The 25,059-nt window shown below is 41.2% G+C and overlaps 2 protein-coding genes across 2 annotated transcripts in view; one reads left to right on the forward strand and one right to left on the reverse strand.

Annotated features, from left to right (window-relative positions):
• TANGO6 (transport and golgi organization 6 homolog) overlaps positions 1–24,586 on the reverse strand; it is a 226,473-nt gene extending 201,887 nt beyond the window's left edge. Inside the window, exons 1-7 of the mRNA XM_074200615.1 lie at positions 24,483–24,586; positions 18,039–18,685; positions 15,063–15,179; positions 8,530–8,671; positions 6,278–6,414; positions 5,488–5,650; positions 3,161–3,246 (exon numbers count right to left, since the gene is read on the reverse strand). Coding sequence (XP_074056716.1) covers positions 3,161–3,246; positions 5,488–5,650; positions 6,278–6,414; positions 8,530–8,671; positions 15,063–15,179; positions 18,039–18,685; positions 24,483–24,561 — 1,371 coding nt within the window. The 5' untranslated portion in view covers positions 24,562–24,586. The remainder of the gene's footprint in view (positions 1–3,160; positions 3,247–5,487; positions 5,651–6,277; positions 6,415–8,529; positions 8,672–15,062; positions 15,180–18,038; positions 18,686–24,482) is intronic.
• On the forward strand, positions 10,796–11,959 carry LOC141497807 (small ribosomal subunit protein eS4-like). Its single transcript, XM_074200632.1, has one exon. It carries the CDS (start codon positions 10,806–10,808, stop codon positions 11,595–11,597), a length of 792 nt encoding a protein of 263 aa, XP_074056733.1. The 5' UTR covers positions 10,796–10,805; the 3' UTR covers positions 11,598–11,959.
• Positions 24,587–25,059: the final 473 nt, after the last annotated feature.

Below are 25,059 nucleotides of genomic sequence, written 5' to 3' on the forward strand. Positions count from 1 at the left end.
AGGTAATTGTTACATGTCTGAGACTGGATTTGAACTCAGATCCTCCTGACTCCAGGATTGGTGTTCTATCCACTGCCCCACCTACTTGCCTGATATTTCATTATCTATGGTACTTTAAAGCAAACTGTAGTATACTTGCTTGGTTTTTTGGTAAAACATGAATATCCACATCATTCCTGTTTTTTTTTTTAATTTGTCTGAGGCATGAGAAACTTTGCTGCAACCCCTCATATGAAATCTACATAATCTTTACGATTCAAATGTTTTTGCAAACAACCTATTGTTATATTCTGCTTTTTTAATCCTTCTACTACTCTTTATTTAATAGATGAATTCAATTCATTTGCAGTTATTACTATTAATAGTCTTTTTACAATCAACAAGTTTCCTTTTCCTCTCTTTTCCCATCTCTCTTTTTGCAAAAAAAGATGGAGAAAGAAAATCATAGATTACTATATAGGTAATTGATATATGAAGTAGTCTGATCCCCTTTCTGTGCTCCTCTTTTCTTCATCCAGTCAAGATAACAATTACGTATTCTAAAATTCTTCTGTGCTCCAATGACAAGAAATAATAACTTCCTACCTACCCTTCATGATTTTTGCTGTAGTGTATTCTATTTTCTCTTCCTTTACTTTCCTCTTTTAAAACAAACAAACAAAAAAAAAGAACTATCCTCCGGATCTTGGGGCTCCCTTTCTATACTCCTGTGACTCTTGAAGACAGAGGGATTCTGAAGGGACTCATCTCTTCCTATTTGAATATAAACACTTAATCATCATTTAACCACTTCCAACGGCTCAAACGTATTTACAATGCTAGGCTTCTGATGTCTCCTGTGTTTTCATTTCAAAGATTCTTTCTAGTTTTGGGCTCATCAGGAAAGCTTGAAAGTCCTTTATCTAATATCAAATGCATCTTCCCTTGTAGGCTTATACTAAGTTTTGCAGGGCTAATTATTCTTAGTTATACCAAAAATTGTTATAATTGCTTATTATTATAGTGTTAAGAGTGTTATTAACTTAGCATTCACAGCAAATCTTGATTTTTTTCTTTTCCTTTTTGGGGTATAATATTACAAGAACTTTTCTTTAGAGGTAGTAGCTGCCAGGACCTGTGGTTCTTTGGTATATGAACTTGGCCACTTATAGTATTTTTACTTTGACCTGGAAGTTCTGGAGTTTTGCTGACATTCCTGAATATTTTTATTTTTTTTTCTTCAGGAGATGACCAATATTCTTTTTATTTTTTTTTACTTTGCCCCATGATTTCAATATATCTGGGCAGTTTTCATTTATGATTTCTTTCTTTTTGTTTGTTTGTTTTTACAAGGCAATGGGATTAAGTGACTTGCCCAAGGTCACACAGCTAGGTAATTATTAAGTGTCTGAGGCTGGATTTGAACTCAGATACTCCTGACTGACTCCAGGGCCAGTGCTTTATCCACTGTGCCACCTATTTGCTCCCTCTTTTTTTTTGCAAGGCAACAGCATTATGTGACTTACCCAAGGTCATACAGCTAGGCAATTATAAAGTGTCTGAGGCTGGATTTAAACTTTAGGGCTGACTTTAGAGCTGGTGCTCTATCCACTGCACCACCTAGCTGCCCCTCATTTATGATTTCTTAAAATAGAATGTTCATGTTTTCTATTTGGTGATTTTCTAGCAGTCCAGTGATTCTTAAACTCTCTCTCCTTGGCAGTGTTCTATATTAGTTGTTTTAGATAAAAAATACATTATATGTCCTCATTTTGATTTTGTTCAAATTGGCTTAGTTGATATGTTGGTTACTTTTGCTGAGCTGCCTGTTCCTCCCTCTCTTTAACTTTCCAAGAAGTGGGGGAGGAGGGTCTTATTCAGAAATTAAGGTGATATAATAAAAAGACCATTTTTTTCTTTTCTGGACTTAGGATTCCATCAGTTTCAGGTGCTTGTGGAGAAGATATTCTTGTGACAATGTAGACTGGCATGTGCTTGCTACTTTTAATTTTAAAGAGTTGCCTAGGGCACAAAGAGATTAGGGGAAGCTCAAAGCCAGGGAATAAACCTATGTCTTCCTAACTCCAAGATCAGCTTCTCCATCCACTACAAAAATGCTGCCCTCCCCAACCATCAATAAAAATTGGACATAAAATAATTTGGTTTTTAATCAATTCAATTTTCATGGTTTCTCCCATCTATTCCTATTCTTCCAGGGTCACCAACCTAATTCAGATTCTGATCCTATCTCCCTGGACTCTTGTAATCGCCTCCTAATTGACCTTAACTCTCTCCCTTCTCCAGTCCAGAGCTGCCAAAGTGATTTTAAATCACAGGTCTCACTCAGTCACCCTGCTCCACAAATTCCAGTGGTCCCTTATTGCCTCTAGAATCAATTACAAATGTCTCCCTTTTGGCATTTAAAGTTTTCACAAAATGGCTCTAACTTACCCTGAAATGCTGACTTTCAAAATTCAAGAGCTCTTTCCAAACTTCTTTCACAATGTGCTCTAACTCTGACCAATCCTTGCAGATGGTCAGGTAAGAAAAAGTCTTATGCCAAAAACCAGACTTTGAGACAGGGTTCAAGTCTGCATTTCATGGAAAGTACTTTAATCAATGTTGTGAGCCGCCTTAGTAGTCAAACAGAAAAAAAATTCTTTAAACAGAAATCTCTGTCATTTCACTAAAGGGACAGTTTGACAGTGCTCGTGCCTCAGGGCAGTCTGGGTTTATATGTGGCAGCCCTAACTCCCACAGCCTTGAGAGATGATACTCACATCTGTACTCAGCATGAGATGAACAAAGTAGGCTGGGTCATAGTCTGATGTTATGAAAAGAATACCAAATCAGCTACAGAGCAGAAATCCTGCCTCTGGGCCTAACGCACTTCTACAGTGACCACTGAGCCAGACCCCAGGTTTGGATCCCCACCACAACCCTATGAGATGAGCTGAAACTCCCATTTTACAGCTGAGGAAATTGAGGTAAACAAGGTCACCCTGCTGGCCAATGTCTGAGCCAGAATCTGGATCCTATGCTTTGTCCATTGAACCATGCACCTGCCTGGGCAACTAATAGTCCTTCTGAATCTGGTCATTCATCAGTAAAACAGGCCCAAGAGAGAACTGTGCGAATCTTAAAGTTAGAGCTCCCTAACAGTTACCATGAAATGACTCACCTTGAACATGTCCTCCAGACTACGGCTAAGCTCCTCCTCCTTCACCACAATGGATCCTGGTGATAAGTCCCACTCTGATGACCCCTCTGGAGAACATAAAATGGGGAAATAAAGATTCCATAACTGCTTAATTAGGACTTTTCTAACAAAAGCAATTCCAGTGTTGCATAGAACAGAACATAAATTACAGGAGAAGTCCTCTGGTCAGGGGGACGGGTGGAGACAAGCACAATAGCAACTCTTGGACCTGTAGGAATCAACCTGGGGTGCTCTGTCTTATGCATTGCTTGGTTGATGATGTCTTCATTCTGGAAGAAGACCATGACAAGGTGACGCTATGACCAAGAATGAACTGGATTGGGGGGGGGGGGGGGAGCCTATGCTCAGTCATCAGCCTCATCTGGGTCCAATGGCCAGATATAGATCAGGAAGACTAGAGATGGCCCTGCATGTCACTTGCCCAGGGTCACAAAGCTAGTAAGCATCTGAGGCTGGACTTGAACTCAGGTCCTTTTGACTTCAGGGCTAGGGCTCTGACCCACTGTCCCACCTAGTTGCCTGTTTTGTTGAGAATTCTGTCTATAGCTCTGAGAGGTACCAATTTTGCACTTTTTAAAAAAAATAATATGTGATATGACCTTTTACACTGATGTCACTTATTCTATGCAAAAATAGTGAAGAACTAGAAAAGAAGGTTAGGCATATTAAATGGAGAATGGCCCCATCTGGCAGGATCCAGCACCAGGAGAAACTAAAAGGAGGGGGACAAGGCACAGTCAGCCTGAACTCTCCCACATCTCAGGGGGGTAGGACTCTGGAACAGGCCAGACCTAGAGGGCCCGTCTATCCAGAGTCAGGCAAGGGCTGAGGGGGGACCCAGAACTTATTGTTTTTCATTATAATTTTTTTCTATTTTGCTTTTATATTGTATACAACTTCCAGAATAAGGAGAAGTAGCCAAAAAGAGTTTTAACTGTATATTATAATTTGTCTACAAGTCTATTCTACAACTTGTAGGTTTTAAGTAGATTTCCTTCCACTGTAGAACTGTCAGACTCCCCTGGGGAGGACCTGGAGAAAGTGAGACAAGGCCTGAACTGGATGTGTAAGGACACAGCAGAGGAAACTCCCACAATAAATGTAGCAGAGCAGTCAGGAGGACCCAAGTTCAAATTTGGCCTCAGACACTTAATAATTGCCTAGCTGTGTGACCTTGGGCAAGTCACTTAACCTGATTGACTTAAATTTCAAAAAACTTTGGGGTGGCTAGGTGGCGCAGTGGATAAAGCACCAGCCCTGGAGTCAGGAGTACCTGGGTTCAAATCCAGTCTCAGACACTTAATAATTACCTAGCTGTATGGCCTTGGGCAAGCCACTTAACCCCATTTGCCTTGCAAAAAACCTAAAAAAAAAAATTTCAAATTTTTTTTTAAAAAATCAATTGAATTCATTCTTAAAACACACCATGATAACTAATTGAAGTGGTGTGTTAAAGTTTACAAAGCTCTTTCTGCACCAAAATCCCATGAGGTAGGACAAGTAAAATTAACTCTATTTTACAAACTTTGACTGATTTCAAATCCACTGGAGAATATTCCTTCCAAAACTCCCTCAAGCTGGTGGACATTTTAAATCATGTGACTTCTTAATGGCCATGGAAATCTGTGTGGCAGTATGCCACATTCTACCTTGCACTAACAATTCAACATATACCCCCAAAAGGCCAAAGACAGAGGTAATGTCCCACGACATTGATCAATACTCAAAGAAGCACTTTCTATAGTGGCATAGAAGTGGGAAAATAATTAAGTGGTCAAAAAAAGTAAGAGACAAATAATATAGACTAGTATTATTATTCTCTAAAGGATATTGGATATGAAGAATTTGGATAAAGGTGGGAAGCTTTCTAAGCAGAAGGATGTAAGGAAAAAGCAGAATAGTTTACACAATGAACAAAATAATGTAAAAAATAAGAATGTTTGGAACTCTAATCAATATAGTAACCAACTGTAATCACAGAGGACCAACAATGAAATATGCCTACCACCTCTTTGTTTATTATTGATTACAGATTGCTGCTTTCCATTGATAAAATGCTTCTAGATAGGGTCATTAGGTTTCTTTGCTTTGCCTCACTGTACTTCATTACAAAGATCGATTCTATTTGGGAGAAGGCACTGTTTTAAATATGTTATCCAAAAAACCACGTATCCATAAAAGCAAGCTATGAGGGACAACTCCCAAGGAGCTGTGCTATAAAGATAAGATGGAGCAGGAATAACTAGTCATTTTCTCCAGGCTAAATACTTATATTGTGAGTCCTTTACCTGCTGTACATCTACATTGATGAATTGGCTCTAACACTGGCTGAAGCAAGTATTCTGTGGCCAACTGAGGGTGTTCTCTTGTCATGGTCAAGAAGGTAGTAGTAGCAACTCTCTGAAATTGCCGGGCTACCAATTTATCCTGAATGTGCAATAAATCAAGAATCTGGAATGGGAAAAAGAGAAGCTTCATAAATCACTGAAATATCCCAGCTCTTCAAGTTGTTAGAGCCTTTGAGGAATCAATCACTGCTCAATTGCCAGAGATGTCACAAAGAGACTGTTCATACATTTTTAAGCATCCAAGCTATTTTAGCTATAAGTCACTCTTTAGAAACTGCTAGCTTTATCTTCATTCTCAAACAGATATGTATAAAACTCATACATTTAAAAATTTGCATCAGGTTTTTCAATATTACTCTTCAGCACCTGGGAACCCTAAAGAACAGAGTATTCCAAGACCATGGCTTTCAGTGCAAAGAACTCCAACTAACAAGTTACTGTAGTGGCTTATGATTATTCAAGCTCATGCTGATATAGCTCCGCCATAAGATGATCATTCTATCTACTGAAATGAAATGTTAATCTCTAGGTTCAAAAGATCAGGAATAAGATGACAACTTCCATTTGAGGTTTTTTCCTAACAGCCAACCTCCCAAAAGCACCCATTAGACCCCAAGGAAGATCCTACAGTTTTCCTCTATCCACACAAGAAGATATCCTGGGATGTTCAAAGCTACTTTCACAAAAAGTGTAGTGAGTCTTCAAGTGGTAAAATGCAACAATGACTTACCTGAGGGCAGATTTGCTGATAATAATCCTTTAAGGAAATGGACTGTTGGGGGCAGGAAACAAGAATCTTAGCTACCATGTCACACTTCTTCCAGTCTGCGGCAGCTGCTTCAGCACCAGCACCACCGGCTGCTCCAGCTGTACCCAATGGATGAAAACATCAAGTAAACTCAAGGAATATTCTTCAGTCCAAAGAAGGGGAATGATGTTCACTGGGAAGTTCCCCAATCATTTATAAAAGTGTAGTCTCTTGCCTAATGCAATACATGCCAACATGGACTTTTTCCTATTTCATTGGCCATTCACCCTCCTCAGATGCACAAAAGAGCAGCAGCTACAGTAGAAGCATTAATGGTGACATTTTGTCAAATGCAGCTGGCTACTCTTAGGACTTCTCTCTCATTTTAAATCTTCAAAAAAAGTAACTAAAGAGATTAGTGGAATACAAATATTCTCCCCACCTTAAAGGAATTTTCAGGATTCGAAAATTAAAAAGACATGTTCCCAAGAGACCTAAAAAGAGCTGTTTCTTTGGTCACGAAATAATGTCATCTTTAGCACCTTTACACAAATAAAGTGTTTTTTCATAAAAAAAAGTTCACAGTTCATTTGGCATTACATCTCTATGTAATGATTTGTTCTGGTATTGTAAATTATTAATATCCACTCACCTATACAGCAACTATAAAGAATAGATATTGTTCCTTTCTAATGCGGAAATTTTTACGAAACACTGAGAAAGACTAAGGGGGAAAAAACAAAGTTCTGAGACTCTGCAGTTGATACAGGGAACTGAGAGACTGGAAGGAAGATATGAAGTTCATCTTCTATGCTATTTGAAGAGCTAGCTTTACTTTCCAGCACCACCTAGAAGGAAAACATTCATACAGATTGAAGGAGAAACCTCTCTGAGGCTTGTCCGTGCTTCCCTTTACTGCCCTCAGGTCTCAAAAGGAGAAAATCCCTTCAAACCTACAGAAAGTACACTGACAGGGTGGCTAGGTGGCGCAGTAGATAGAGCACTGGCCCTGGAGTCAGGAGTACCTGAGTTCAAGTCCAGCCTCAGACACTTAATAATTATCTAGCTGTGTGGCCTTGGGCAAGCCACTTAACCCCGTTTGCCTTGCAAAAAAAAAACAAACAAACCTTAAAAAAACCCCAAAAAGTACACTGACTAACTTGGTAGACAGCCAGCTTAAAGAGATGTACATTTTCCCTGAAAGGATGTTACATCCTTGTGCTCTATACCTTATGGGCAATTAAGTGGACAAAGTGCTGAGTTGGGAATCGGGAGGACCTGAGTTCAAATCTGACCTCAGACACTTGCCAGCTGAGTGATCCTGGAAAAGCACTTGGCCCTCTTTGCCTCATCTACAAAATAAGCTGGAATAGGAAATTTTGGAATTGCATGCTTCAGTATCTTTTCCAAGAAAAACCCCAAATGGGGTCATGGAGAGTGGGACAAACAACTGAAGGACAACTGAATGTCTACAACAGGAAATATAATTATTAAATAAAAATTCTATATTTATACTTTATATTTTTTAAACATTAGTTTCACATAAATTATTTCAGCTGAGCCTCAAAACCACTTTGAGAAATAAGGAGGACCAATATTATTATTTCTCTTCTGTGGATACAACAGGTTCAGAGAGGTTAGGTGACTTTACCCAAAGTAATGCAGCTAAGAGGTGGCAAAGCTGAGAATCAAATCTAGTTTTATTATCACTGTAACAGTGTGCCCAAATAGATTACTTACACTTACTTAGATTAATAGTAGAAAAATTAGTTATTGTGCAATAGAAACTTTTTTTGGGCAGGGAGAAGGAATTTTTGTCTTAACCTTCTTCAGCATGGAGAATTCCCAATGGAAAAATTCCTTTATCAATGGAGATCAGCAATCTGTAATCAATCTCTCCACCTGTTTTTGGAATGCCTAAGATAAATATGCTTGTAACTTTTTAAAATAAAGCTTTAATGTGTTTCAATAACAGACAATCTGTAGTTTGCCTCCTCCTGCTTACCAACTTGGAAAATTGCCTGGGACACTAAGTGATTTGCCCTGATCATACGGCTGATGGAAAAATCTCAGGAACATGACAAATTCAGGTGGCTTCCCAACTTGCCTCTTCTTATCCACAAAGTACAAAAGCTAATTATTTAATCTAAGACAAATGCTGAAAAATTTATGGTCTATTCTAAGTGTGAACTCTAAAGAAAATAAATGCAAAAATGGACGTATCTGATGCTTACCCCCGGCTCCTTCCAAGATGCCCCGGACCACAGCCTGAACACCATGAGGTCTCATCAACCTTTCTGAAAGCAGCTGTCCACAAAGACGTCTCAACCAGGCCGGGGTCTGAACACTAGTTTGCGTTTTCATATCTGAGCACATCTGAAGGAAATAGAGGAAATGAGGAAAATAGTTTTAGAATATCATAAAAATAATAGTGAGATACAAAACTTAAAAAATATCATTCTGGGGGGCAGAGCCAAGATGGTGAAAAGAGCGGATTGTGTCTTAGGCGCTCTCTCATAAATCTTCGAAACTAAGGGCTTTAACTAAATTTTCAAGAGACAGAACTCTCAGAGGGACCCAATGATGCAGTTCTCCTACTCAAGGTAACCTGGAAAAGAGCAGAAAGGCTCTGCTCCCTGGGATTGGAGAGGCAGTCTGCCAGAGGGGTGGCCCACCAGAGCAAAAGAACTTCAGCCTCCCGGAGGCAGCCCCAGGGTGCTGGGAGTCGTGGCTCACAGCAGCAGGGGAGTTACCTGACCTACGTCCCGGGGAGCACCGGGCACAAATTGGGGAAACAGCTGGGGGACCTCTGCCAGAGTGAGCATGTGGAGCCCAGCCCTCGAGGCACACAGGGGGCAGCAGCCCAGATCCAGGAATAGAAGCAGGAGCCCCCAGGGCATGAGCCCATTGAGCTGAGGGAGGGGAGTGAAGACAGAGAGACTGCCGAGCTCTATCCTCTGCCCCAGGAACAGGACTCTGGGGCTCTGACCACATTCAGATCCTGATCGCAGTCTAGGCCCCCCCATAGAACAGCAGGGCCCCCCAACCTCAGCCCCATGGCAGAGGGGTGCGCTTATGGTCATTCACAGACCAGGAGGGAGGACAGAGCCTCACACACTGAGACCCTTGTGGCAGTGTCCCAAAAGCTCAGGAAGCACCCCAAAAACAGGCTTAGGCTGGGAAAATGAGCAAGCAGAGAAAAAAGAGGAACACCATTGAGAAATACATTATCTATGAGCCCAAGAAGAATCAATATACTCAGTCTGAAGATGAGGAAGCACAAGCTCCTGCATCTAAAGACTCCAAGAAAAACAGAAATTGGGCTCAGGCTATGACAGAGCTCAAAAAAGACTTTGAAAATCAAATGAGGGACTTAGAAGAAAAACTGGGAAAAGAAATGAGAGGATGCAGGAAAAACATGAAAATGAAGTTGCAGCCTAGTCAAGGAAATCCAAAAAATGCTAAAGAAAATAGCACGCTAAAAACCAGCTTAGGTCAAATAGATAAAACAGTTCAAAAAGTTATTGAGGAGAAGAATACTTTAAAAAGAAAAATTGGCCAGATGGAAAAAGAGATAAGAAAACTCTCTGAGGAAAACAAATCCTTCAGACAAAGAATAGAACTCAGGGAGATTGATGAATTTACGAGAAATCGGGACTCAATACTTCAAAACCAAAAAAATGAAAAATTAGAAGAAAATGTGAAACATTTCACTGAAAAAACAATTGATATGGAAAACAGATTTAGGAAAAATAATTTAAAAATTATTGGAATACCTGAAAGTCATGATCAGGAAAAGAGCCTTGACATCATTTTCAAAGAATTACTACAGGAAAACTGCCCTGATATCCTAGAAGCAGAGGGCAAAATAGAAATGGAGAGAATCCACCAATCCCCCCCGAGAAAGAGATCCCAAAAAACCAACCCCTAAGAATATTGTAGCCAAGTTCCAGAACTCCCAAGTCAAAGAGAAAAATATTACAAGCAGCCAGAAGGACACAGTTCAAATATCGTGGAGCTGTAGTCAGGATCACACAAGACTTAGCAGCAACCACATTAAAAGCTCATAGGGCTTGGAATATAATATACCGGAAGGCAAAAGAGCTTAGAATGCAACCGAGAATCAACTACCCAGCAAAACTGAATGTCCTCTTCCAGGGAAAAAGATGGACTTTCAATGAACCAGGGGAATTTCAAATGTTCCTGTTGGAATGGCCAAAGCTGAACAGAAGGTTTGATCTTCAAATACATGACTCAGGTGAAGCATAGAGATTGGAGGAGAAGGGGAAAATATGAGGGACTTAATGATGATGAACTGCATGTATTCCTGTATAGAAAAATGACACTGATGCTCTTGCCACGTGGCCCTGGGACCAGCCGGTCGTGCTTCTGGAGAAGGCACCGAGGCCCAGAGGGTTAAAATGACATGGCCAAACACAGGCATTAAGTAGTCCCCGACCCTACCTGCAGTCAAGTAAACTTCCTGCTTTATCCCAGATTTAGTGTAGCCATGGCTCATGGTCCCAAGAAACATCTGAAACATGTAGCAGCTCCAAAGCACTGGATGCTGGATAAGTTAACAGGAGTATTTGCTCCAAGACCATGTACAGGTCCCCACAAGTTGAGAGAATGTCTCCCCCTCATCATCTTCCTGAGAAATAGGCACAAGTATGCCCTTACTGGAGATGAAGTAAAGAAGATCTGCATGCAGCGATTCATCAAGATTGATGGCAAGGTCTGCACTGATATCACATATACTGCTGGTTTTATGGATGTCATTAGCATTGAGAAGACAGGGGAACATTTCTGTTTGGTATATGACACAAAGGGATGCTTTGCTGTTCATCGTATCACAGCTGAGGAGGCTAAATGTAAGTTATGCAAAGTGAGAAAAATCTTTGTGGGTACAAAGGGTATTCCCCATCTGGTGACCCATGATGCCCGTACTATCCGTTATCCAGATCCCCTCATCAAAGTGAATGATACAGTTCAGATTGATTTAGAAGCTGGCAAAATCACTGATTTCATTAAGTTTGATACTGGAAACCTATGTATGGTGACCGGTGGAGCCAACTTGGGTCAAATTGGTGTGATTACAAATAGGGAGAAACATCCTGGCTCTTTTGATGTTGTTCATGTAAAAGATGCTAATGGCAATAGTTTTGCCACTAGGCTTTCAAACATTTTTGTTATTGGCAAAGGTAATAAGCCTTGGATCTCTCTTCCCAGAGGAAAGTGTATCCGTCTTACAATTGCTGAGGAGAGAGATAAGAGACTGGCAGCTAAGCAGAGCAGTGGCTAAATGATTGTAAATCATGAGAGAATTTGTAGGTTTTTCAATCAAATTAAGATTTTAAATTCAGTTTTTAAAATGATTATCCTACAAATACACAAATTACACCAAAAAAATAAGAATCTTAAACAGCTCATTTTTATAAAGCAATATTGAACAAGCCATAATGCTCTTCTCTTCTTTCCTTGAATTAGAGTACTTTGTGTATGACTGTTGCATAAAATGGCGTGGAAGATGTACCTATATTGGTTTTGCTTAACTTGTTACATGGGAAGTCTCACTGTGATTGGAGGATGGGGAGAGGAATATTGCAAAATGGCTGATGTTAAAACAAAAGATATTAATAAAACTTAAAAGAAAAAAAAGAAAAATGACATTGATAATACTCATATGAACCTTCTCAGTTAATAGAGCAGGTAGAAGCTTTTATAGTTGAAGCACAGGAGAAAGCTGAATTTGAAGATAAAATATGGTGTAAAAAATGGAGTCAATAGAAAAAAGGGAAATGTGATGGGAGAAAGAAAAAGGAGAGGGGGAATAGGCCAAGATATTTCATATAATAAGATTTTTATTTATTACAATGAGCTATTGCAATGATATGGAAGGGGGAGGCAAGGGGGAATGAGGGAATCTTTGCTCTCATCAGAGATGGCTAGGAGAGGAAACAGCATATATACTCAATGGGGTATAGGCATCTGGAGTAAGAAGGGGGGGACAGGGGGAAGGGGGGAGATGTGAATGATGGAGGAGAGGATGGACCATGGTGGGAGAGTGGTCAGATATAACACATTTTCTTTTTTACTTCTTGCAAGGGGCTGGGATTGGAAGGCCTGTCTGGGACCATAGGGCCAGGTGAATTCTGGGCCTAAGGGGTGGTATGGGGGCTCAAGGCCTCTTGGCCCCAGGACCAGGGATCTGTCTGCTGCTCCACTCAGTACCCTACAGCAGACTCAGACTGAAAGGAGAGAGAAAATATAGTACATGGTAATGGAGAAGTATGAAAGAAGGAAGTTGCAATCAGCAATGGCAACGGTGGAAAAAATATGGAAGTAACCTTTGTGATGGACTTACAATAAAGAATGTGATCCACCCGCAACAGAGCTGTTGGTGTTGGAACAAAGACTGAAGCACATTTTTTATTATTATTATTTTTGGGGGGGGGTGCGGGGCAAATGGGGCTGGTGGCCTGCCTGGGGCCACATAGCAGGGTGATCATTGGGTGTCTGAGGCCAGATTTGGACCCAGCTCAGGGGCCAATGCTCTGTCTGCCACCCAGCCACCCCTACTATTATTACTATTTTATTTTATTTTATTTTGGGTCTTTTTTTTCTTTTTTCTTTTGGTTTTTGCAGGGCAGTGGGGTTCAGGTGGCTTGCATGTCACACAGCTGGGTGATTGTTGGGTGTATGGGGCTGGATATGGGCTCAGGTGCTCCTGGCTCCAGGGCTGGTGCTCCGTCCATTGCGCCACCTGGCCATACCTACAATTATTACTATTATTTTTTAATTTTAATTTTTTTCTCTCCCCTTTACTTTATCGCTCAAACGAGTCTATATTTTTTTGGGGGAGGGGGTATTTTGTTTACTCTTAAACAAGAATATTTTATTAATGTATAAAAAACATTATTTGTACAAAATGAGAATAAATACATATTAAATATTAAAAAAAATATATCATTCTGTATCCTGACACAGAAAGATGTAATGTGCAAGGTGTCACAAAAAAGTCTTTGTGCAACCATCAGCCTCAGTAGCTTTAAAAGCTTAAAACTGCAAAATGTTTCTGGGGCACCTTGTATAGGAAGGAAAGCAATATCCTTTTATGAAAAAAAGAAATAAAGCCCTTTATTAGCCCTTTATAGAAGTTTGTAAAAGCTTCTTTTTCATTCTCAGAGGATATGAATAAGGAGTTTTCTAGGACAGAAATCCAAACTATCAATAACCTTAGGAAAAAATGGTAATGATTACAAAATGAAAATTAAAGCAACTCTGAAATTCTACCTCATCCATCAGATGGGCAAAAATGATGAAAAAAAGAAAATAATAAAAGTTGTAAGAGCTATAGGAAAAGTTATCCTCTTGCATTGTTTACAGAACCATGAACTGGTCTATCAATTTTGGAAAGCAATTTGGAACTATGCCTCAAAAGTTACCAAACTGTATCTACTTTCTGGCTCATTGATACCATTGTTAGACCAACTGAGCAAATTGAGCAAAAAGGAAAAGGACTCATGTTACAGAAAAATATTTGCAATAGTTCTTTTTGTGGTAGCAAAGAACTGGAAACTGAGGGGATGTCTATCAACTGAGGAATGACTAAAAAATGACCTGAATGTGAGGAGAGATAAAAAATTATCTAAAAAAAAAAAGGAGCAGTTTAGAGAAACTGGGAAGTATGATCTGATTCAGGGTATAGGACTACTAGGAGGAAAATTTCTACCATGACAAAAAACATTTAAGACAACTCTAAATGATTTCAGAGCAATGATCAAAGAAATCACCCACAATTCCAGTGGCCTTGTCCACCACCTGGAAGTAAGGTGATGGACTTGGTGCAAAATGAGACATTTTATTTGGGACATAGTCAATACAAGAACTTGTTTGACTATACAATTTTGTTATGAAAGGTTCTATTTTTCAATTATTTTCTATTGGAAGGAACAAGAAAAAAAGTAGATTTTTAATAATTTTTTTTTTAAAAAAAGAACTCCACATCAATTGCCTCATTTTTCATCTCTGATAAAACAAGTATCTTGGTCCTACTAAGCAATGGCAAAATCAAATACAGAAGTAGATATCCTCTGGGCAAAACCCTAATACCCACAATTCCAATCTTCATTCACCTAAACATATCAACATATTTAGGAACTAAGAAAAGAGTTTCAAGCAACTAAAACATTGTTCCACTAAATAATATAGCAATAACATATCCTTTAGTTATTTTTATAGATCTCAGAAATTAATAAGGAAAAATATCTTGAGCTTTTAGCAGGACCTTTCTTAAACTCAGGACTACTTGGTTCATGATAAGAAGCTGTATTTTCAATTCCCCATTAGACTGATATACCCAAAATGCTTCCAGCAAAAGATTATTATTTGAAAATATCTTAACTCTGTAAAAACAGATGATCTAGTTTCAGTGAGAATTAAATTTTAAATAAAAATCTTATCAATAATTCTTTTTCTCAATGATGTTGATAGTCCCCTTGGGAAAAGTTTTCTTATCTACAACCCTATTATTTAAGAGAAAGAAGATTCCATTTTAATTAGTTTCAAGTTTCCTGTCCCTTGTTCCCTGTTGGAACAAGTTAAATAAATATCATTAAGTGACCTTGAAAGGTAAGGCTTCTCCACTAAATTATAAATTGTTAAACAGAGTACTCCAATTATCCAATCACCTATTAATCACCCATAGGGGAAAAGGCACAGCACACATTCCCATTAATGTAATTTTCCCAGGCTACAGTCTAAGCACCTGTGGAGGTTTTCCCTGGAGGATGATCAGCTCCCGAACAACCAGGGGTTGGTAAACTTGGTCTAAAATGTTCTGCAAGGCTTTTCTGGCTTGGCTCCGATCTTCTTCCTTTAGACCCTTAAAAAAAAAAAACCAAAGTCAAGATTTTCAAAACAAATGATCCCCTGGACACAGGCCAGATCACTTTTAGAGAATAAAGAACAAGACCTGCAGTGAGACACTGCCTCCCCCTAGTGTTTTGTTGATCTCATCACACAATCCCAGCAACACGGTTTTCAGGTCCATGGCACCACAGGAGTCGTGGCAGTCAGGGTCTGCTGGTCCCCCCCAGGGGCAAGCACTGCTTCTCCTTCTCTTCCTCCCCCATCTGGAGCTCCCTTGCTTCTGAAGCTCTTCCTCGGGACTATCCTGCCTCTCCCCTTCACCCTGCCCCTTTGTTAGCCCAGCCAGCAGCCCTTGGGGTGTGGGGGCACTCAACCTTGACACAGGAGGTTCTCAGGGCTCAAGGTCTCCTATTTAAGGCAGGGCTTTCAAAATCAGCTGCCAACAGGATTGAGGACATGCCATAGCTCTATAAAACGTTAATGAGACAGGTCACTAGTGATCATAAATGTCCCTGATGAATTGTTAGAATTTTAGGATGGAAATATATCTCAGCAAAATACCTGCCTTACAATGTGCTTGTAATGATCAAATGCAATAACCTTTGTGAAGTCCTGGGGGCAGTCTATAGACACTATATAAATTAATTTTTTTTAAAAAGACTATCTAAATTGAGCTAAGGTTATATAATTTACTTTTAAATTTTAAATAAGTTTAAAGTCCTATACAAGCATACTAGTATCTTTAATTTTTAAAAATTAAATTTTTTTAAATTGAAAATTTTTAATTAAAACAAAAAAAATTGTTGGAATTGTTGGATATAGGTATATGTTTTTTCCCTTGGCAAACAGATTGCAAGCTATTTGGGGGTACAAACTTTAGTTTACACTATTTCTTTATTCCTCATGGTACCTGAAGTAGTAATAAAGATGCAGAAAGGTGAAGAATGAACACTTGTTTGGCTAATAGCAAGAAACTGGAAGACTCCAAAGAATATCCTCACTATTTATCCCTCCATAGTGTCATCAAGATGATAAAAGACTATATTCCCATCACTAGCTATAGTACAATGGAAAGACATGATCTTTCAGTTGTTAAAAAAGAAAAGGGCCAACAACTAGCACCTGGAAACTTCTGTAAGAGGATCCATTTTGTTTTCTTTTCTTTTCAAATTTCAGAGCAGCACAACTAAACTGTGACAGTATTCTAAAATTTCATAAGACATTGTTGGTCATTGCTCAAAAGATAAATTTTAAAATGATTCTATTTCTTTAACTTATTATCCATGTAAGTTGTTTTTAATGTGGTCATCCATTTATTGAAAGAATCAAAAAAATGTCATTTGTGTGAGAACCTGAGAAAGGAACTTGAGAAGAATAAGAGAGTTCTCAAAGAACCTGAAAGGAAAGTTGCCCTTTGAATTTTTTAAGGAAAGATATGGAGGATTCTGAGGACCAGGGGCAAGCATATCTGTCAGTGAAGAAAAATTGCCTGGCTGTAAAAATGGTGGCAGTGCCATGTCTCTAAGTCACTAATTCACATACTGCTGTTTTTAGGACTTGGGAAATGATTCAAAAAGCTGTTTTAGACTATGGAATTACTGTATTTTCACTGTTTGTGTCAAGCCTAACAGAAATGTGGATTCTGAGTTCCCAACCTAAGAAATGGGGCAGTACCCAAGAGAAGGCTGAGAAGCCCCAAGAGAAGTCAACAAGGGAAGCTGATCATATAAGCAAGCCAGAAGATGGAAGACCAGACACACTGTCCAATGGAGCTGAGAAGCTAACAGAAGTGGAGCCCAGAAAAGATCAGAGACGCTAGAGAGAGACTTGATGCTGAGAGAGATTAGAGAAGGCAGCATCCTGGTCCAGGTTGAAGAGCTGATAAGGAAGAGAGAGAGACTTGCTCCTTAGTACTACCTGAACAAGAAGAGAGAACACCTCCAAGACAACAGACCTTTGGAAAGTCCAGAATTAAAGGGAATGACTTTTCAGGTAAAGAGGGTCACACTGCTTCTAGACTAAGCCAGGGAAGCCAACTGGGGAAGCTCTGTAGATGCCAGGCTTGATGCCACTGCTTAATTTCAGTCACTCAAGGGTGGCAGCAGAAGAACAAGAGACTTAGAAGAGGGGCAGTCATGCAGACTATTCCACAAAAAGATGACAGATACTAATCCAGAATCATTAAGCTGCCCACAGTCACATGGACTCCCCCACACACATGCCTCAATATTGCCATAAATTTGTAGCCACTCTCTAACCCAGATGGACACTGTGTGAAATTGTGGGAGAATATGTTTCAGGTCTGGGGAGGGACTGTTATGTTTTGATTATTATCAATTTTCTATTATTTAGTAAATGTTACATTAAGATTTTCCTTGATTTTACTTTTTTACTTAAATGCTTCAAGATAAAAAGTTAAGGGGGCAGCTAGGTGACACAGTAGATAGAACCCCAGCCCTGGAGTCAGGAGGACCTGAGGTCAAATTTGACCTCAGATATTTAATAATTACCTAGGTATATGACCTTGGGCAAGTCACTTAACCCCATTGCCTTGCCAAAAAATAGTTAATGTCATCATTGTGACTGATTTTATAAATGATAAATACATCAGTACTACTGTGAGTCTCCAAAGGATATTTCTCCCACTGCAGGGTTACTGCTATAACTCTGAACACAAGGCACATGGTTGGTCTCCCTCTCAGAAATATCCCCTATTTGGGGAGGGTGAGAGAAGATATCTCACACACACACACACACACACACACACACACACACACACACACACACAGTCTCACACACTACAGGTACACACATACATACATGTGCACACACCTAGACATACACAGACATGCACTGTTCTTTATATACTCACTTCTTGCAGACACTTGGATGATGGGTCTTTTCTTCTCATGGGGCAGTAGCCTAGTTGGCAGAGCCCCGCAGCAATGTCTCCAAAATGGCGACTAAGAATCAGACTGCCCAGAGATGCATGTTTTGCAATATCCAGCAGCACAATGCAGCTGGCATAGAGTCTATGAGTTGGAGGAGGGGCAGCAGCGAGAGAGATCACATCTTGAATGACGGCACCAAATTCGGTCCGGCATCGGAGGGGTATTCCCACCCCAGCCAAGAGGAAGGGACAAATGCCCAAGGAAACCACAAACTGCAAAGCAGACTGGACGGTTTTCTGCTGAGAGATACTAAGTGTATCAGGACTTAGAGCAGGAGCAGCTTCAGCAGTTCTGGGATTTGGTTCAGATGGCTGGAAGTGAGCTGCTAGGAGGACCATGCTTTGTTTTAGGCACAAGAGTAACACTAAAAGCTGGGAAATAAAAGCCCAAGTAACATCCACAGAGTCCTGTGGCCACTCTGCCCTAGAAGCGATTTCATCTCGCAAGTTCTTCAGTTCCTTCCATTGAGGATCCTCCTCAAATTTTTTCTCCAAAGCTGACAAGTTAGATTTTAAAGTATCCAACAGAACATCATGTTTTGTGATCTGTAGTGAACTAAAATCTGATCCTTTAAAAGAAGGGAAAAAAAAAAAAAGAAAATTAACATGGAAAAGAAGACTATCATTTAAGCATAATCAACTTCCCGGTCTTTTTTTGTTGTTTTTGCAAGGCAATGGGGTTAAGTGATTTGCCCAAGGTCACACAGCTAGGTAATTATTAAGTTCTGAGGCAGAATTTGAACTTAGGTCCTCCTGACTCCAGGGATGGTGCTCTCTCCACGGCACCACCTGGCTACCCCTAACTTTGGGGTCTTAAACTGCAGACCAATAGAAGAAATATAGAAATAACATTGTTTTTAAGATCTACAATTAAGAAGAGGTTGGTGGGGTAGCTAGGTGGTGCCGTGGAGAGAGCACCAGCCCTAGAGTCAGGAGGACCTGAATTCAAATCTGGCCTAAGATACTTAATAATTACCTAGCTGTGTGGTCTTGGGCAAGCATTTAACCTTGTTGCTTAGCGAAAAGCTTAAAAAAAAAGAGAGAGGTTAGACACAGACTAGACTAATTTAACACCATTAAAATTAAAAATAACAACAACAAAGAAAATCCCAATCCATAACAATTTGAAGTTTTTCATGGCCCATTCAAGAACACTCAATGTAAAAAATGGGTTTTTAAGTATAAATTAATCTCTATACCTGATGACACTAAATAACAGATTTCCTGGTAGGGAAAAACAAAAGTTCAAAAAAGTTAAGAATTGTTATGGAACATTGTTATTTATAGATGATGTAGAATACTATTATAAGGCATTAATTACAAATGAGAGACAATATAGAAAATGATGAGGGATAGTATCAGAAAAATCTTGCAAAGATTTATATGAACTGATGCAAAGTAAAGAGAACACAATTAGAACACTGTACACAATAATAGTAATAGTGTAACCATGATCAACTGTCAAAGATTTAGCTACTCTGATCAACTGTGAAAGACTTTGCTACTCTGATCTATGCAATGGTCCAAGATAATTCAAAAGAATCCACGATGAAAAATGCTATCTACTTTCAGAGAGAATACTGATGAACTCTGGGTGCATATTGAAGCACATGTTTTTCACTTATTTTATTTTTTTTGCCTTTTTGTGTCAACAGGGTTAATATGGAAATATTTTGCAAGATTTCACATATATAATTGCTATATTATTTGCCTTCTGAATGGGTGAGGAATAGGTTGGAGACAGAATTTGGAACTCAAAATTCAAAAATGAATGTTAAATTTTTGCACAAACAAAATCAAGGCAGTGAAGGCTAGAAAGAGAAACAGGAAATTGGGAGAAAATTTTTATAGCAAGTTTCTCTAATAAAAGACTCATTTCTCAAATATATAGCGATCTGAGCAAAATTTATCAGAACAGGGGCAGCTAGGTGGTGCAGCTAGGTGGCACAGTGGATAAAGCACCAGCCCTGAAGTCAGAAGTACCTGGGTTCAAATCCGGCCTCAGACACTTAATAATTACCTAGCTGTGTGGCCTTGGGCAAGCCACTTAACCTCATTGCCTTGCAAAAAAAAATCTAAAAAAAATTTATCAAAATACAAATCATTGCTCAATTGAAAAATGGTCAAAGAATATGAGGCAGTTTTCAGAAGAAATCAAAGCTATCTCTAGCTATATGAAAAAAATGCTCTAAGGGGCAGCTGGGTGGCACAGAGGATAGAGCACCAGGCCTGGAATGAGGAGGACCTGAGTTCAAATTCGACCTCAAACACTTGATACTTACTAGGTACATGACCTTGGGCAAGTCACTTAACAATGCCCCACAAGAAAAAATGCTTTAAAGTTCTATTGACAAGAGAAAAGCAAATTAAAACAACTCTGAAGTACCATCTTACACCTATCAAATTGTCTACTATGACAGAAAAGGAAAATAACAAATGTTGGAAGAGATATAAATAAAATAGGGGCACTAATGCAATGTTGGGAGGGCTGCAAACTGATACAATAATTTTGGAGAGGAATTTGGAACTATTCTGCAAGGGCTAGAAAACTCTGAATACCCTTTGAACTAGCAATACCATTACCAGATATGTATACCAAAGAGATATATATTTTTTTAGGTTTTTGCAAGGCAATGGGGTTAAGTGGCTTGCCCAAGGCCACACAGCTAGGTAACTATTAAATGTCTGAGGCCGGATTTGAACTCAGGTACTCCAGGGCCAGTGCTCTATCCACTGCACCACCTGGCCGCCCCTAAAGAGGTATTTTTTTTAAAAAAGGAAAGGGTCCTACTTGTATAAAATTATTTATAGCGACTTTTGGTGGAGGCAAAGAATTAGAAATTGTGAGGATGACCATCAACTGGGGAATGACTGAATAAGTTGTAACCTATGATTGTGATGGAATACTATCATGCTATAAGAAATATAGGATGCTTTGGAAAAATCTGAGAAGACTTACAAGAACTGATAGGAAGTGAAATGAGCAGAACACCATAAACATTAATAGCAATATCATACAATGGTCAATTGTAAAAGACCCAGCTACTCTGATCAATACAATGATCTAAGACAATTCCATAGGGCTTATCCACTACCAGAGAAAGAAGTGATACACGTCTGAATGAAAATTGAAGGATATTTTTTAAAAGTTTATTATTCCTTGTATACCATGGAAACAATGTAAAGACTAACAGACTGCCTTTTGTGGGGGGTGGGGGAAAGGAAGCAAGAATGAGGGAAAATTGTAAAACTCACAATAAATAAAATCTTTCTTTTAAAAAAAAACAAAACTTTATTATTCTTGGGTTTTATTGGTCTGAATTTTCTTTTGCAACATGAATAATGGGGAAATGTCTTGCATGACTACATATGTATAATTTATATCAAATTGCTTGCCTATTCAAGAAGGGAATAAAAGAGAGGGAAGGAGAAAATTTGGACTCAAATTTAAAAAACAAATGTCAAAAATTTTTGTTTACATGTAATTGAGAAAAAAAATAAATGTTAAAAGTTTTAAAAAAAAGTATAATTTTAAAGAATGGAAGCCAAATTGGGTGAATCGCTATTTACTTTGGAGCTTTTGGGGAAGACTTGTTACATAAATTACTCAGATTTCCACAAACTTGCCATTTGAAATGCCTGAACATTTTTAGATTCCGTTTAACACAATTCAGAGAAACTAATTCTTCAAGCATAAAACAGTTTTTCATATTTGCCTTTATGGATGAAAGTCATGGAAAGAGGGGAAAAAAGAGAAGAATGTTAATATGGAGTTGAATTTCCAGTGGAATGTCAAGCTGTGGGGTGGCATAGTGGCGTAGTGGATAAAGCACTGGCCTTGGAGTCAGGAGTACCTGGGTTCAAATCCGGTCTCAGACACTTAATAATGACCTAGCTGTGTGGCCTTGGGCAAGCCACTTAAACCCCATTTGCCTTGCAAAAAACCTAAAAAAAAAAAGAATGTCAAGCTGCTTGAGAACAGGAATGGTTTAGGCTTTTTCTTGTCATGTACAGCCCTGACCCAGTGCCATCTTTACTGATACTCCCCCCACTTCCCCCAACTTGGGGTAGTTAAATGGCACAGAGAACTAAGTGCCTGGCCTAGAGCCAGGAAAACTTCCTGAATTCAAATTTGACCTCAGACATTTACTAGCCCTGGGCAAGTCACTTAACCCTGTTTGAGTTAAGTTTCCTTCTCTGCAAAATGAGTTAGAGAAGGAGCTGGAAACATTCCAGGATTCCCGCCAAAAAGCACCCCAAAAGGGTGTCTTGAAGAGTTGAACATGAGTGACACAAGTGAGCAACAATGACAAATCTCTCCTACTTCTGAATATTTGTCTTGTCTCCTACAACAGCATTACATTCCTACTCTCACTCTCGGAAAGTGTGTAAACTCCAAGGGTAAACTCCTCAACAATTCCCTTGGGTCTAAACAAATTTTTTTTATTTTGGAGATCTTGTGGCTTTAGCTGTTTTTCCTAATTTACAAAATGAAGGTCATGACCTTAGAATTGAGAGCTGAAAACTGACCTCAGAGATTAGTCAAACTCCTTCATTTTACAGAAAAAGAACCTGAGGCCCAGAAAGGCTAAATGAGGGGTTGAGAGATGATTCTAATGTCCCTTCCAAGTCAAAAAGCCTATAACTACCATCTCTTTGTAGAAAGGTCCCAAACCATTGCCAGAAATTCTGATTTCCTTCTTGGCTTCCCATTTCTCACTCTCTGTCTCCTGGACATTTTCACTTAGACATTCTGCCATTATCTCCAATTCAGCTTGTCTAAAACAAACCCTCTTTCTCCTCAAAATGAACTTTCCTTGCCCAATTTGACTCAAAGGAGCCACTAGTATCATCATCTCTATCCCATATGACCTCTTTGATTCCTCAGGCTACTGTTGGATCAAATCTTAGTATCCCCAGCCCTGAGTCCAGTGGGCAATTAATGAATGTATGTTGAAAGACGCCAAACTTATAATATGCCATTCCTTCACAATCATTTTTTTTGGCTTGCCCAAAGCCACACAGCTAGGTAATTATTAAGCATCTGAGGGTGGATTTGAACTCAGGGACTCCTGACTCCAGGGCTCTATCCACTGTGCCACAATCATTCTAATGTCTGTTTCTTCTCCAGTTATTACTTCAAGCATGGAAGTGATCTCATGGGATTAAAGATTTAAGAACCAGAAAGAAATCTGGAGGTCGTCCAATCGAATACCTTTATTTTGAAGATGAGGAAACCAATCTCAACCAAGAAAGGCGGAGAGAGTTGGCCAAAGTTACCACATGAGTAAAGTTTCTGACATAGTATTCACAAATCCTTCTTACATCCAAAACATGATGCAAACCCTTTTTGGATAAGGGCTTGGGGGGGGGGGGGGGGGGATTTGACCTATGACTGTATTGGCAAAGAGAATTTCTGGAGAGAAAATTCCTTCCACCAAGGCAGATCGGGCAAGTGCAAGAGTTACCCAAAGCAGAGGTGTTCAAGCCGGGTCTGGGAAGCCCATAACACTCCCAGGACCAGATTTAAATAAAAATTTAACAAAATAAATAGAAATGGGAAGGCAACGCAATAGGTGGTCTCTGGAGTCCGCGTGTGTCCTGCACGGATCCCTAGGTATTCGGGGGGCTGCCACCACCCACGGAGAGGATTTAGAGGCTAAATGCCCGTCCTTTGGGTCCGTCCACAACACGCAGTCTTTATCATCCACGGGCTCCGGCCCGACCCCCCTGAAGCACTGGCTGGGTCGGCGCCCCCGCTCCAGAACCTTCCGTGGCTGCCGGCGCTCACAAGGCCCAGTGTCCCAACGGGCCCCGTTCTCACGGGCCTCGCCCGTCCTTCCTCCGCCACCCCCGCTGGCACCGGCGGGTGTGCCAGGGGGCACAGCCAGGGGCCGGGCGGGTTACAGGGCCCGCTCCCGGGAGGGGGGGGCGGTTGCCCCCGGGAGGGCGGGCGGTGCCCCGGGGAGGGGGGGCGGTGCCCCCGGGAGGGGGGGCGGTGCCCCCGGGAGGGGGGAGGCGCCCCGGGAGGGGGGGCGGTGCCCCGGGAGGGGACGGGCGGTGCCCCGGGAGGGGGCGGGCGGTGCCCCGGGAGGGGGGGAGGCGCCCCGGGAGGGGGGGCGGTGCCCCGGGAGGGGACGGGCGGTGCCCCGGGAGGGGAGGCGGTGCCCCGGGAGGGGAGGCGGTGCCCCGGGAGGGCGCGCGGGCCGCCCAGGGTCTTCGGGCAGCATTTGAACTCGGCGCCGAGCCGGCGGGCGCCCTGGCGGAGCGCCCCCTGGCGCCCGTGGGCACGCCGCCGCCGAGCCACGAGGGACGGGGCGGGCGGCGGGGCTCGGGGGCGGGCGGCGGCCCGACCCGGGCTCGTACCTGCCGGGCTGAGCAGCAGCGACAGCGCCCCCGCGACGCGCTCCAAGGCCACGGGCTCCGGAGCCCCGGCGGCCGCCATGCCTGCGACGGCGCGACGGCTCCCACAAGCCCCCGCGCCGGCTACGTCAAAGTCGGGCGCCGGCGCCATGTTGAGAGGGGCGGGGGCGGCGGGGGGCGGGGCCGGCGCGGGGGCGGGCTAATAGTGCAGCCCGAGGATTCGGATTGGAACGAGGCGGTTGTCAATCATTGCTCGTGGCTTAGACGCCTCCCAGGGCCGGGGCTCCGCCGGGGGAGGGGAGGGCGTGGAGAGGAGGGTGGGGGAAGGGCGGGCGGGCGCATAGAGCCCCCCCCCGGAGTCAGGAGGCCCTGAGTTCAAATCCGCCCTCCGACACTCAGGAATCGCCCGGCTGTGTGACCTTGGGCAAGTCATTAACCCATTGCCTTGCAAAATTAAAACAACCAAAAAAACCCGACCAATAGGTGTCAGGGAAGGACCGTGAACCCAAGGTCTTCCCAAGCTCCGCTTTGTATCCTGCGCGCCATGGGGCCTCTTCATTGTTCTTTGATTTTTATAACT

This window comes from Macrotis lagotis, chromosome 1 (assembly GCF_037893015.1).
Source record: "Macrotis lagotis isolate mMagLag1 chromosome 1, bilby.v1.9.chrom.fasta, whole genome shotgun sequence".
In the NCBI taxonomy this organism is placed as follows: Eukaryota; Metazoa; Chordata; class Mammalia; order Peramelemorphia; family Peramelidae; genus Macrotis; species Macrotis lagotis.

Excerpts from the sequence above, each read along its gene's own strand:
- LOC141497807 (XM_074200632.1), top strand. The coding sequence starts at position 10,806 with ATGGCTCATGGTCCCAAGAAACATCTGAAACATGTAGCAGCTCCAAAG.